The sequence below is a fragment of the Lissotriton helveticus genome, chromosome 2_1, assembly GCF_964261635.1.
Source record: "Lissotriton helveticus chromosome 2_1, aLisHel1.1, whole genome shotgun sequence".
Classification (NCBI taxonomy): Eukaryota; Metazoa; Chordata; class Amphibia; order Caudata; family Salamandridae; genus Lissotriton; species Lissotriton helveticus.
Genome location: NC_136059.1, coordinates 1,226,110,366 through 1,226,124,864, shown reverse-complemented (window position 1 = coordinate 1,226,124,864; position 14,499 = coordinate 1,226,110,366). Strand labels below are relative to the sequence as shown.

General features: G+C 43.8%; 1 protein-coding gene across 3 annotated transcripts in view; it reads right to left on the bottom strand.

Annotated features, from left to right (window-relative positions):
• Positions 1-14,499, bottom strand: part of HERC3 (HECT and RLD domain containing E3 ubiquitin protein ligase 3) — a 604,132-nt gene that overhangs the window by 432,082 nt on the left and 157,551 nt on the right. For all 3 annotated transcript variants that reach the window (XM_078676105.1, XM_078676106.1, XM_078676108.1), the window contains exon 5: positions 6,309-6,385. In XM_078676105.1, coding sequence (XP_078532231.1) covers positions 6,309-6,385 — 77 coding nt within the window. The remainder of the gene's footprint in view (positions 1-6,308; positions 6,386-14,499) is intronic.

Here is a 14,499-nt window from a genome sequence, read left to right as displayed (position 1 = left end):
ATTTTCCTTCGGTTCCCCTACAATGCCTCTGCGCACTGAGCAGCGCAGAGAGTAAGGCCAGAGCAAAGTTGGTAAAAGCAGGTAGCTTTTTTGCTGTGCAATCCTATTCTATGAATTTGCTGTATGAGCGCGCATGATTCGGGCTTCCTTTTAACACTGTAGTAAAGTGACAAAAGGGCCAAAGAGTTAAACGCAAGCCTAGTTTAAGTGTTGAGGCTGCTTCATTTGTTTTGTTTGTGTTCAATTATGTTTGAGCCTGCTTAGCACTATTATTTCGCGTGTTTAGAGAAGAATTCTAAAGTGTGTGATAGCATTTCAGGTTGTTTAAATTAGGGCTTACCTGCAGAGTTGAACAGGTTAAAAGTGTGATCTGACACAGAATACTACCTGAATCCTTCCTACTCCCTTATCCACAACACAGAATTTTCCACTCGCCAAGACATTCCAGACATACTACCACTCACCAACAATCCTCATCTAACATCATAACCCGCCTTACCACCAGAAAAGATCAGACCTTCCTACCCTCACCTCTCACAATTATAATTACTCTGCACAACCCAACACTACACAAACCCGTTCATCCACGATTCTCATGCTCCTCTCAACAGCTCTCGTCAATCATTGATTTTAGAGCACTAAAATCAGACATGCACTGTCCCGATCCCTTTTACTCATACCCTTTTACTCATTCCAGTTTCAACAAATGCAAAAAACAAATACCAGTCACATACACTTCACATCACCAAAACTACATTCTAACATAATACAGCTTTGTTTTAACACCTTGCTTACCGAAAAACCTAATGTTATGGAGCATTAAGGATCCACTGAGAATATGCTCACTTGGGTATTATGGAAACTTCCAATGTGTGCTAAATAGAGAAGTGGAGTGAATGTATACATCAAATATTCCCTGATAACACATTGCACAGTATAGTTGGGCAGGAAACTTTGTGCCATTAAAAAGGGGGTGGTTTAAGGTTTCAGGTGGAGGGACGAGTAAGGTTTCAGTGTGGTAGGGGTTATAAGGGGCGTTTAGGGTTCATGGGTGGGTGAGGGTAAGGGGTATTTAGGGGTTTTAAAGGGTTTAGGGATCGATAGGGGTATCAGGTTTAGGGATTGATAGGGGTATCAGACCTTCAGAAAGCTTTCTGCGAAGTAGTCTGTAATCATGATTACATTTTAAACAAGCCACAGGTGGTAGCTCAGCGTTCTAGTATTAAATGTTAATAATCTGCCTGCTGCACAACTGTTTTGTTTGCTCGTTCTTAGAAAAGCAGACAGGCAAAGGGTGGTCAGGTGGTTTTTTTTTTTTAAGAATGGGGTTGCCAAATGTGGAATGTGGCCTGCACAATTCGCCTTGATGAAAAGAAGATAGCTGTTTTGTTTCTGGGATAAGAGAAATCTTAACTTTATATTTCTGCTTTTATCGCATTTTAGGGCTCTGTAAACAAAGAAGCAGTTGAGGCTGTTGCCTGGTAGCAGCAGTAGGGCGGGGGGGGGAGGGGAAGGGATGGAAAACACTGGTTTAAATTAAGCACTGCTCTTCTCCCCATCTCAATCCTCACTCATCTGTCCTTTCACCTGGTCTCCTTCCTATCGCTTCATGTCTCTTCCCCTCATACCTTTCACTCATTCTTATAGCCTCCCCCTCATTTTTCCATCCTTGTTCGTCCTAAACCTTAACTCTCTTCTTTGTTTCTCTTTCTGTTCATTCTATATTCTTCCTCTCATATCCATCACTAGTCTTCATGTTTCTCTCCATCTTCCACCGTCTTCCACTTCTTTGTTCTTTCCCTGCCATCCTTATTTCTGGTTCTTCACTATCTCCTTTGCTCATTCTGATCTCCCTTTTTTTGTTCTGACGCTTTTCTCTTTTTTCAACCTTTCCTTTCACTAATTTGCTCTCAAATGTCATTTTTGAGATATGAGAGCAAACTATCCTATAAATTGGTCTCAGTTTTCCAAAATGGGCTTTCCCCCTTCTAGTGTGAAGTGGCTTGGGGGTGATCATCGTCACTTACCACAATGTTGGCCTGGTAGATTTTTTTCCAAAGGATTCTTTTGGTTCTAGATCTGGTAGTGTACATTTCTCATCCAACTTGTTTAAAGGGTTGGCAGTGTGTGCACCCGCCCTTTTTGTGCCGTAAATCACTGGGGCATGTGTCAATGTGTGCATGATTATATTCTTGTTTCAGGCACAAACCTAACCTTACACCCAGTTTTGCCAGTCATTGTCTTTGTTAGTACAGATTCACAATTGCTTTATTAACCTTCCTGCTTTCTCAAATTTGTTTGAAAATGCACCATTTGCCCACTATTTTTTCAAAATTCTATCGGGGGGGGGGGACCCGAACCCCCATTAGGTGGTTCAGGGTCGCTCGCTATGATCGCTCACATTACCGTGTCGCAAAATGATGAATGTCTAAAAAGTGTGTCACCAACATGAAAAGTTTGGAAAGCAGTGCCCTGAAGGAAGAAGCATGGTATCTCGCATTCCTCTGGCCTTCCCGCCCTATGCCCTTGCAAAGGAGCGAATAATCCTTAGAATCGCCAGCCGAGATGCATCCCAGAAAAATGACCTACTGCAGAATCTACACTACCAATCAGTCCATGGCTGGACTGCAGAAAAGGGCGGTTGGAGCTCAGCATGCAGGGCACGGAAGGAGGCATTCTAAAACGTAGGCACTGCTACCGGGCCTGCTCAATCTATCAACTCCTACGGACAGTGCTTACGACAGCACAAAACATACGGACAAACCTGTGCAAGCAACTGCAGCTTACAAATAAACCTCAGCGAATCTCCCAAGATCACACAGCTCCCTGCAGAAGCAGCAACGATTATCAGACAGAAAATCAGACCTCAGCCAAAAAGAGCAATGAATCACAGCGCAAGCAGCAGATGGCCCACAGAGGGGCACTAATGAAAGCCAATAAATATTTACTGTGTCCGTGCACCACAGAACCAAAAGGAAGTAATGTATACCAATCGCTCACCAATGAAAGGGCAGCAAAGATGAGTGACAATGATGACAACTAGTGGTAAAATATGGGCGGTTCAAAGCCCATTACTCACAAGCGAGAGCAGATGCTTTTGCAGGCTCGACCTAAAAGGCACCAAAATATAATTGCCTCACCTCCATTAGCAAATCAGGTAGCTTAAAGAAAGTAGCCCACATTTGCAAAAAAAGACCAGTTTTGAACTTGTAAGGACATGCTATATGGCTATTTTGAAAGGTATAGGGGCCTTCATGCATTTATGTTTGTTGTAATATCAAGAATTTAACAGTAAAAGCAAGTCCAACAGGCCATAAAACCAGACTACAAACGGAAAAGGAAAAAAAAAACGACTGCACTACAGGTTAGTCCAGCGCCGAGTACAGGTGACCTTCTCTTTCCCCTCCAGCTTGAAGCAACTAAAGATCAACATTAAGCGTTCAGGAGCGGCTGATTTTTTAACAAAAATTATGAGAAAGGTTTTTCTAAAATTAGCTACCTTGGCAAAGTATGCTATTTGGAATTAAAGCTCAGACATGCAAGCTACAAATTGAATCATCACATAATTTCCCGTCTCACTCCTTTTCAAACTCTTCTTCTCTCAAATTCCCTTTTCTCCATCTGTTCAATTCTCTCCCATGCCCTTGCCTTCATCTCTGCTTCGGTCTTTCACACATATAATTCTTCTTTTTCTCAGCTCCTTATACTTTGCCCTATGTATGCCCCCTTCACGTTTTTAAGTCTTGCCTAGGCAGCGCTTACGCTGTCTCTTCGAGCCATGCTGTATTTAAGAGGGGCATGAATCTCCACCCACTTTCAGCACATCCTTTTAATTGGCTCGTTCCATCCTTTGTAAATGGTGGCTTTCATTAGTCAATACACTTAGTAGTCACTCCTTAGTATCACCTTTTTTCTTGTTGTAACCTCCCATGGGGACTGCCCCTGTTACATGTGTTGTTACTCAGTATGTTTTATTTAGTTTGTTAGCACTACTTTCTTAATGACTTTCTCCTAGCTCCTGTTGCAAGCAGGACATACTCTGCCACATCTGCAACCCTTCTGGTTCCATTTGCCTTGGTTTGTTATGCTTTATTTTGCAGCGCGTCATCATACCGCATGGGTGCTTTCACTTTAAATTTCAGCCTCAACGGAAGGTGTGTGCCCAGTTTGCATTTGTTGACGCTTTATTTTGTGCATACAGCGCAGCCCTGCCATGCTTCATCATAAAGCATTGCCGGGCGGCTTTCTTTATTTATGCACACCGCTTTCACTTTAAAATTCAACGTTTGCGGACACTTTCTTTAGAACATACAGTGCGGCCCACCATGCCTTATCACACAGCATGGCTGCGCAGCTGTCTTTATTTATGCACTGATATGATGCTTCCATGGGAGACTTCCCTTAGATCCCGGTACCCGACAATAATAAGCTCCACAGCAAATGGAATAGAACAGCGGCAACGGACTGGAGATCCGGAGGAACTATGACGGAGTAGGTCACATGACTGGTTTGGTTTCTATTCCTCCTCCCTAGACTCTAAGCTGCCTTACCAAAGAATTACGTGACTTGTGGTCCACAAGCAACAACACGGTAAACAGGAGCATGAAATACAATCCCCATGCTGCAAAGCGGCTCACTAGCTATAGTGTTTCTTCCGGCATTGCTACAAAATGCAAGGGGAGGGACAGGGCGGGCCTAAAACCATTCCTATTGCAGGTTTTTGGTGAGCAGCTGCATACTGGATGATATTTGCATAGGAAAATCATAAACGATTATTTAGAGGAATCTATCTTTGGTGTGCTCTGCTCTAAAGTTTCACTGTGGAGTTGCAGGTAATTTCTTCAAATACATAAAAAAAAGGACTTGAAAGGAGGTTAGTGGAAAAAAACACCTTTTAACTGTTTTACGAGCATGCAGATGACAGACCTATCTTCTCGCATTGGGCTTATGGGCACTAATGGACAACCTTGTGTCTTTGGTTTGATTCCTGTTACTTCAGAACTGCACCACAACTGCCCTTTCAGCAAGAGAGGTGCCCAATTCAAGTACTCTTAAGACTTTCTTGTCCATCTGCCCCTCACCTCTCTCTGTGCTTAATTTGAGCTGGTGGTTTCTGATGCTCAGCACCGGCACTTAATTGTCAACACCGGGGCTTATACCAGTCTGGATCATGGTGGCACTGTTAAAAATGACTACTGACTGCTGCCCAAGCCTTTCTTATAGCTTTGGGGTTGAGATCGGCTAAATTGTCACACTTTTAGAAGTGTGATGATTAGTAATTGTGTTGCTACTGCCACTGGATGCGCTGGCATGGGAAATGTATGGTGCAAGCTGCAGGTGCCTTCTAACGCGGGCCCTGGCACTTTGTTTTTATTTTTATTTTTTTACACAAATTAAGTACTGCCACCTCTCCTTTGCGCCTATTCAATTTTAGACATACCCATATTTCTGCTGGAAAAATCAGTCAATCTTTACAGCAAATATTGTATTTCAGCCGTCTACCAAAGCAGGCTTGGAGTAACTGTGTGAGTGTCTGAGGGTGGGGCGGATGTACATACTCACACCTGCATTCTCACACAGTTGCACCTGTAGTGGTGGTGGGAGAATCTGAGTGTGAGACCTGTAAACATAGCATTGTGTGCTGAGCACTCTAATACGCAATGCTATGACACTAGGTCCTCTCTCTTTAAGAACGCTCCTACATCAACTCAACACTTTCAAAACATTTGAGCACTCTGGCACCCATCACTCGTCACAACATCGCCCTCCAACATATGCACTTTCTCGCACTCAATTTGCCCACAACTGCACTACCTTGCACCTAACACTTTCACAATGGCATTGCTCTCTCACACCAACCAGTCTCAACCCACCTTAACTCCCTAGTACACACCTTCTCTTCGAAGCAACAATCATATACAATCAGTGTTATGCTATAGAACAAGCTTTAAGCATGATGGCATTTTGAGGACTAGTAATACCTCAAATTCTCAGAGACATGCTATGCAATGTGTATTGTGATGACTGCCAACAGAGACTCTTGCATGTTATTAGCACACATTACAATATTCGGCATTGTCATACTTATTGCTTGCCACATTACTGAAGGTGTCAACGTAAGTCAAGCCCAAGGTGGCAATCACATGATGCTGATGAGCAAAGTAATAAAAACTAGCAGTGTGTATAGCAGACTACGGGGCAAAACCTTCGTAAATCCACCGGTCACTGTCACGAGCAATCCTGAAACAAGAGCGTACAAGGAGGCTGGCATAAAATGTATGAGTTAAATATAGATAAAACTGTCATACCATCTGCAAGCGCCAAGCAATGCCAGCTGCCACAGGACACCTGGAGGATCTTCTGTTGGTTCAGCTTCCTTATAAACCTAAAGCAGAAATGCAAAAAAAATACATCACTCAGTCTCTGGTGTCATTTTATCGTACAACTGTACTGAACACGCTGAAGCTGGACATGTGTAATAACTGGGTGATCGGCTTCTAGTCAACCAACATTATTTTGGAAAATTGGGGTAATCTTAGCTGCGGATGCTGACTCTACACCTACAAGGTAGTGGTGCAACTGCATGAAAAACTAACCTTTAATATAAGGATAAATCGCTGAAACCGTTCAAAAGCAGCAAGACTTGCTGAACAGAGCAGAAAACTGCAGACTTCGATCACACCTATACCCTTATTCAATTGGGTCTCCGGTGAGAAGCAGCCTGTAATGGCAGTTGATTAAATACAATCAATAATCTTTTTTTTTTTTAAACAATATGATAATAAAAATGTGATATGCGATCTGACTAATGGCACATACCATCTCTGGAGGAAGAAATACTTTCTTCAGGCTGAAATCAAAAATTGCCCCTAAGAACGGTTTCTAATGATACAAGGAAAAGTTAAGGTAGTTAACTTGAACCAAAACTGAATCAGAGTTAAGCTGACCTCTGCTTCATCCCTTGATTCTGCATGAATGCGACAATCGCCCAAGTATGGGCAGCAGTGGGCCTTCTGTGGACTTCGAGAAGCTGAAACTAAGTCCAGTTCGGTGAAGACCCTCAGGCAGCCCTGTGCGGAACTGCAGCATCCTGAGGCGGCATTGCTAGTTTCTCAATGTAAAATGGCAGGTACATGGAAATAGGCATCCTAAAGAGCGACTGAACAGAGGAAGTCATAATGGATATATTTATGCATGCGAATGCAGATTTCTTATAGCAAATATAATAGAAGGATTAGTATGTTAATGATTATATTCACAGACAGTACACTGTATAATGTGCGATGACTTCTGAAATATAAAACTTTTTCAATACCGTGTGGATTGTTTATATCAACAAAATCAAGACAGTATCTCTTTTTTTTTTTTAAACAGAGGAAGTCATTGTATAGGGCAGCTGCCAGCGTTTGAGTCAAAGTCAGCACCTTGAACTTCTGCTTTGGGGAGGAACTGGATTAGAGTGCAAAGATTTGATATGAGAAAGAACCCACCTCCCTTTTTCTTCACAGGGGTATAGTGGAAGTTCTATCCAAGGCCCCTTTCTTGGTTGGGGCTGGCCTAATTGTTCTAAGCTGCTGGAGCATCTCTAACTTCTGCAAAAGTCTTTGTGATACTGACTGGGGCAGAAGTGGTCTGGACGGAGGTGGCTAAGGGAGCTGTAGAGCACACTGGTATCCCCTTCACTGATCTGCGGAGGGCCTCCTAAGATTATCTCAAGAAGAGTGGCGGGTCCCCACAAAAGCTCTTCTCTCTGACAGACCTTCGTTTCAACTTATGGTCTCCAGAGGAGGCACTAGCTCAGAATTTGGTGCGAAAGGCTCCCGAGCCTTGATTGACTGTAAGGTCTTCTCCAACAGGAAGGGGAGAGATAGTCTCTATAGTACTGCAAGGATCTGGCTGTGATCATATCCATCTTGTATTGTTGGGGGAAATCAACCATCGAGGGATCAAACAAGTTCACCAGTGAAAAGGCAATCAATTACTTTCTTCTTGGCCCCATGCTTAAGATAGGATGACTTAAGCCATGATTGCCAGAGCATGGAGAGAAAAGGCAGACCAGACTTCATACTTCTGGCAGCAGTATCAACGAGGTTCTGGGGCATCAGTAGTGTTGGTTCCATAGATTTCTTGCATGTACTGTGCTTGAATGTGTAATCATACTGACCATACTCTAGGACACCATGATGGAAATGGTATGAACGTAGCCGACTGAGAAACCACCAGACAGGTAGGTTATGTTACAGAGGTTGTGTTGCTATTCATGAATGGAGCATCAACACAAGGGAATGAGTTAGATACTGCAGTGTCCTTGAGAGCACCTTACTGCTTGCCCAAAGACTAACATTGCTGGTTCAGAGAAAGTAAATCTCCTGAACCTGTTGGACGACTTGTGGCTAAATGACCATAGCATGCTTTGGTAGAGAAGTTACAGCTTTCACTAAAACAATGATGTCCTCATTCTTTGGCAAGGGTACTAGATCCTGAAAGGTCGTGGGCAGGGTCATTTTACCACATAGAGCATAGGTCCTGTGGTCAACTGCACCGGTCACTGAGCCAATGACGAGGTTGCTATTCAGCTCATCCAAGTGTGCCTACAAAGTCAGGCGGATGCCTGGAACATAGATTTACAAGGTATCCTCGATCTCTGAATTGAATGTTCAGCTGTTTTATTTAGAACCAGCAGTGCTGGTTCAGACAGAGGTACTGGTGCTTGGGACTGACCTCTGGAGATGCACTGGGTGGCAACAGCTGCAGCAGGGATGGTGGAAGCAGCACTCGAGAGGACAGGAGTTGGAAGATTGGGCAGATTCCTTACACTTCACTTTTGAATTGAACACATCCAAGTAGATCTCAGAAATTAGAAGAGCATGAAACCAAAGCCTGCACTAGGTTCATGAAGCGAGCTGGGAAGGGTTTGGTAATTCCTGGTCAGTTGCAAGCGGACCACTGGTTGAGATTAGTTCAACCTGCCTGGCCTGGAGTTTACCTCCCATGATGTGGAAGGGAGTGAAGGGGGAAGGCCTGTGGAAAGTCCAAAGGAGACAGATTTGGAGGAGATACAGGAATGGTAATGGAAAACACTGTTGTAAGTCATGTGGCTTCGTCGGAGAGACTGGCGCCAACTTCTACTCTTCCAAGACCTAGAGGGTGGCGAAACACTTCTGGGCATGGAAATCTTCAAATAAACCAGAATGAAGTTCGAAGTCCACAGACGCTTGTTTTGGTATTTAGCAGAGTAGGGACTCAGAATAGGAATCTGCCGACTTTGAGGAAAGCAGATTCCAATCAACCCTGGTTTGTGGTAAAAAACAGGAGCTTGAGAAAGTCTTTATCCACAGAAGTAAAGAGTCATGCTGTGAATGCCAAAGGAATATGCTTGGAATTGCAAATCTATATCTATATCTATATATATATATATATCTATATATATATATATATATATATATATATATATATATATATATATATATATATATATATATATATATATATATATATATATATATAGGGAAATGAAGATATTGAACATAGAAAATAACATACAATGAAGGAGTACCAATAAAAAGCTTTCACAAACTTTTTTGTGACTGACTAGCAGTTATAATTGGCCATTCCAAACCACATCTGTTTATGCTGCAATAACACAAAGCCCATTTTGTCAGTTGTATTAAATTCTGCTGCCATAAAGTTTTCATGGTGTTTGCTGCAAATGAGCCCAGTGCAAAAGTCTAACCTTGCACTACCTGACACCCTGAACTTCATTACATAGTTAACATAAAATGGTTTCAATGAACAAAGTCCCTACCTTTGGCATTGATTCCTCTGATGAATAATTCAGCACCCACATATTCCCGACAACACCTTCACTGCAAAGTAGATCACATCTAGAATTTGTTTCTGCAATAGGCCGTCATGGATTCCAGGTAGCACTAAACGCAATGGACTGATCCTTCCCATTACGTCTAGGGTTATCAGGGTAAGGGGTGCTCCATCCTCCCACACCTTTCTCCGGGACCTTTGTCAGAAGAGCAATCTTTGAAACCTGTTAGCAGGCCGTGAGACCAAATGAACCCTAAGGAATTCCCTAAGACGGAATTTGGAGGAAAGCGTAGGTAAAACATTAAGGACACTCCCTGTTTTGGGCCTTGGCGAAGAGTACCATGCAGGGATATCCCAACTTGGATGTGATCACCTTCATCGCTTCAGGGTGTAGTCTGCACCCGAGCTTCTTATGAGGGACAACTTGGAGTATTCACGATCATGTAAAATCCCACACTTCTTTCCTCCATGGCCACTGCCTCAATAGTCCTCTTCTTCAGTAAGGCGAGGACTTCTGCCTCTAAAATCGAGGCAAATGTCCAAAACCATGTTTTGGGGGAGGGAGGGCAGGATGGAGGGCAGGATGGAGGCAGGGCATAGCCCTTTTGGTTAGTTGGATGATGCAGCTTTTCATCATGAGCATCTCTCAAGTGCTGGAAATGTGTAAGAACCTCCCCCTTCCATATTTGAAGATGGTTGTGTAAGGCAGGGACTATGAGATTTTGAAACAGCAAAACTGGCTGAGGATAGTGGGGACAGGACAGCACTTGGTAACAGCATGCAGTAGATCCACCCTTGCCACACGTGGTACATCTGTTGGGATGTTTGGAGGCGCTGTGGTGGTTGGTGTTGCCATAAGGCTTGTGCTCGGAAGTAGCCTTTTAACTTCCCACAGTGTTGGTGGAATTGTCAAATGGGAAGGCTAGGCCCAGTGAACAAGCCATAGCTCTGCTGTTTTTGCAGAGTTCCAAGAATGAGTTTAGATTGTCACCAACAACTTGCTCTTCATCAATGGCCACGTCCATAAGGATAAGGGTCATCTGAACAGCCTCGGAGAAGGCACTGTAATACATTTAAGTGTGGAGGATAAACATGACCATCGTATCGATGGAATAAGCCAAGGGGTCTACAAAATACAGGATGTACTTAAAGATCTGTTAGGAGGCATCCTATCTGTTGACCAAAATGCCATTTTCATGTGATCTGCTAGGCTGATGACTGGAGGGTGGGTTTTACCGTTCCCACAGAGCATGTATATAGCAGCACATGAGGCAAAAGGGTCCTCTGTTCGGAAGGCAAGGGCGACAGTGGCGAAGACTTTACAGCCTTCAGAGACCAGTTTTTTAGACTCTTTATTTACAGGCATCATGGGAAAGACATTTGGGTAATGTTCATTTTATATAAACCTTATAGAGTGCTTAAAAGACTTAAAGTGGAGCAATTGTTCGGCCAGAATTAGACTAACAAAACAGTTGTTAATTCTCTTCCAGAATTCAAAATGAGAGGTGGTCAATCGGAGATCAAATGAGAGCTTATTCCAGAGAACAGGGACCAGGATGGAAAAGGTAATTTCCAAAAGTAGACTACCTACACATAGGTTGATGCAGAAATTGCACAGAGGAAGATCATAGCAAGCAAGGATGAGTATGAAAACTGAGTTTATGTTTTTTAAGAACTATGGGGCGTCACCACAGAAGCATTTGTGAATCAGGCATAAGACCTTAACAAACATGCAACTTTCAAGAGGTAACCAGTAAAGGTTAACCAAATGAGGATTAGCTATGAGAAACAAGGAGACAACGTAACCATTCTTGCAGTTTGAATCTTAATGACTTACAAGCTGGCAATGAGGTTCTTGGAAATTCCCAAATATCCAAGATTCCTTGAGGAGGACACTGGGACCACTAGCCCTTCTGGTAAAGAGTACGATGACAACAATTTAGGGTCAACGCAGGCAAGTCCATTACATTATGCTAATTACTTGTGGACTGCTAAACCCTAAAAAGGGTAATGTTCCACACAGCAAGAAAAGGTTCCAGATTAACCTCACTGAAGAGAAACAAGGCCTGCACAACTGTGGAAGCTGGCTGGAGTGTTTTCGTGCCTTCTAAGAGCATCAGCTGCTTTTTGTATTAATGCAGTAATCTGCAGTGAATAAAGCAGACTTCCCAAAAAGGCCCAAAGGTATAAAGGATATCTCCCTCTGGCATCTTAAATTTTGCAAATCAAGATGCAAGTCTGCATCAGAATCCTAGGAAAGAAGGAGGTTATTAGTATCAGAGCCACCGTCTTCTGTGTGGCTGTATTCTTTAGCAGGAATGGCACATCCAAACAGTGTTTCCATCCAGGCAACTCGCTGGACCCAGTGAAGGTGTTTAGACAAAAGCTCATCACAAAATAGGCTTTAACCTCTTCTTTCACCAGTTGGATAATTTTTGCTAGCTTTTAGGACTTCAAAGTCAGTGCTAGATTAGACTCCAAGAGCAGTGTGTGGGTCAACATCAAAGGTAGAACCCTGGCAGTCTTTGAAATTTCTCCTAGTCCGTGGGGCCAGATCCAGGAAGGGCAGGAGGGATCTAGATCAAAGTTGCCAGAGCCGCCAGACTACAGGATTGAGCGCACTCTTGCAGAATGTCCCAAAATGTGCAGGAGTTGTCTTGAACATATCGAGCATAACTAGGAAAGCCTTGATCTGCTCAGGCTCGTCGGAGGGTGCCTCGACTCCACCGGTCATTCAATGTCAGGAATTTGTCTGATGAAAAAGAGTCTGGTCTTGAGACTGATGTTCGTTTTCTGTAATAAGATCTTTGGGAGATCATTCTGTGTCAGGAAACTTATCTGAAGGAGAAGGAGTGTGCTCTGGACAAAAATAGTTTGACCTCATACTCCGTGTAGGAAAGTGGAATATTATATGGTATGGCTGGGTAGCCTTACCATGTAATATTATCACAATACCCCAAAGATGTCTTTAGATACACACTAATAAATCCTTAGCTCAGTCCTGGTAGAGTGGCAAAGAGCAATCAGGCTTTGCTAGAGGAACATGTCTTAAGCATTTCAGAGTACCAACATGGACGATAAGTAATCAATCAATCATGTTGTATTTGTATAGCGCGGCTAATCGCCCAGAGGTGTATCCAGGTGCTGTGCTGCATGTATCGGTTGAAAAGCTAGGTCTAGAGCCCCTTCCTGAAGTGGTTCAGTGATGGTGAAGTGTGAGGGTGAAGTGTGAGGGGGAGGGCGGAGTGGGAGGGTGTTCCAGGCTTTGGGGGTGAGGTGGGGAAAGGAAAAACCAGCAGAGCGGCTGCGGCAGCAGATACGTGGTGTCTGAGCGAGGTGTGCTGAACAGAGGTTTCTGGTCAGGCAGTGGTTTATGTAGCCTGGTCATTGGTTGAGGAGGGCTTTTTATGTGTGGGGAGGAGCATGAACTGGCATCTCTTCTAGAGGGGGAGCCAGTGGAGGTCTTTCAAATGCTGGGTGATGTGTGTCCTCTTGGGAGGCTGAGAATCAGTCTGGCTGCTACGTTCTGAATTGTCTGAGTCTTTGCATGAGTTTGGTGGTCGTGCCGGCATAGAGTGCATTGCCGTAGTCGAGCCGGCTGGTGATGAGGACCTGTGTCACAGTTTTCCTTATGCTGACGGGGAGCCATCTGAAGATTTTGCGGAGCATGCGGATGGTGTGGAAGCAGGCTGAGGCAACCGTGCTCACCTGACGTTTCATGGAGAGTTCGCTCTCCAGTATGATGCCGAGATTGTGGGTGTGGTCTTTCAGTATGGGGGGGGGGGGGGTAGGTCCAAGCTACACTGGCCAAAGTGAGTTGCGTTTGCCAGAAAACAGAACGTCCGTATTGTCTGTGTCCAGTTTAAGGCAGTTATCTTTCATCCATGTTGTGACGTTCTTCATGCAGTTGTAGAAGCTTGTCTTTGTCTAGGTGGGGTTCTTGGAGGGTCATCTGTGTAGGGGAAGATGTTGATGTTCTGAGATCTGGCGATGTTTGCAAGTAGTGTCATGTAGATGTTGAAAAGGGTAGGGATAAGCCTTATAGTACTCCGCAGAAGGTGTGCTTGGGTTGCGAGGTGAAGGGAGGAAGTGGACTCTCTGTGTGCGTCCTGTTAGCAAAGATGCCATCCATCTGTGCGCATTGTCTGATTCCCATCTGGTGTAATTGATCGAGGATTGTGTGATGGGAGATGGTGTCGAAAGCTGCAGAGGGATCAAGGAAGAAGAGGACGGCTGATTCTCCTCTGTCAAGTAGGGCTTGGATGTCATTTGTTGCTGCAATCAGTGCCGACTCAGTGCTGTGGTTGTATTTGACACGACTCGAGAAAAATCAGACACCAATTTATAAAAACGTAGTGTATTTCCATCTTAATTTAGGCACCAAAAGGAATAGCATACATATAAATGAAGTTATAGATTTTTTTAAGCAGTATTAAACCAGTGACCCAAAATACATAGACAAAAAGCATTGCGGTCAATGGCAACATCCACCAGTGACAACTAGTCAAATATAGGTTGAGTGATGTTAAACACTTACAGGGTTACAGTCATGCATGCGCGCCCCTGGACCAGGCCACAACAGTCAGATCAATTTTACCTAGCCCATGGAGTCCAGGTGCAGAGTTGCACTGGCTGTCCTTGTTGCTGAATGGGAACCCTGGATTGTGCTGATTTTACTGC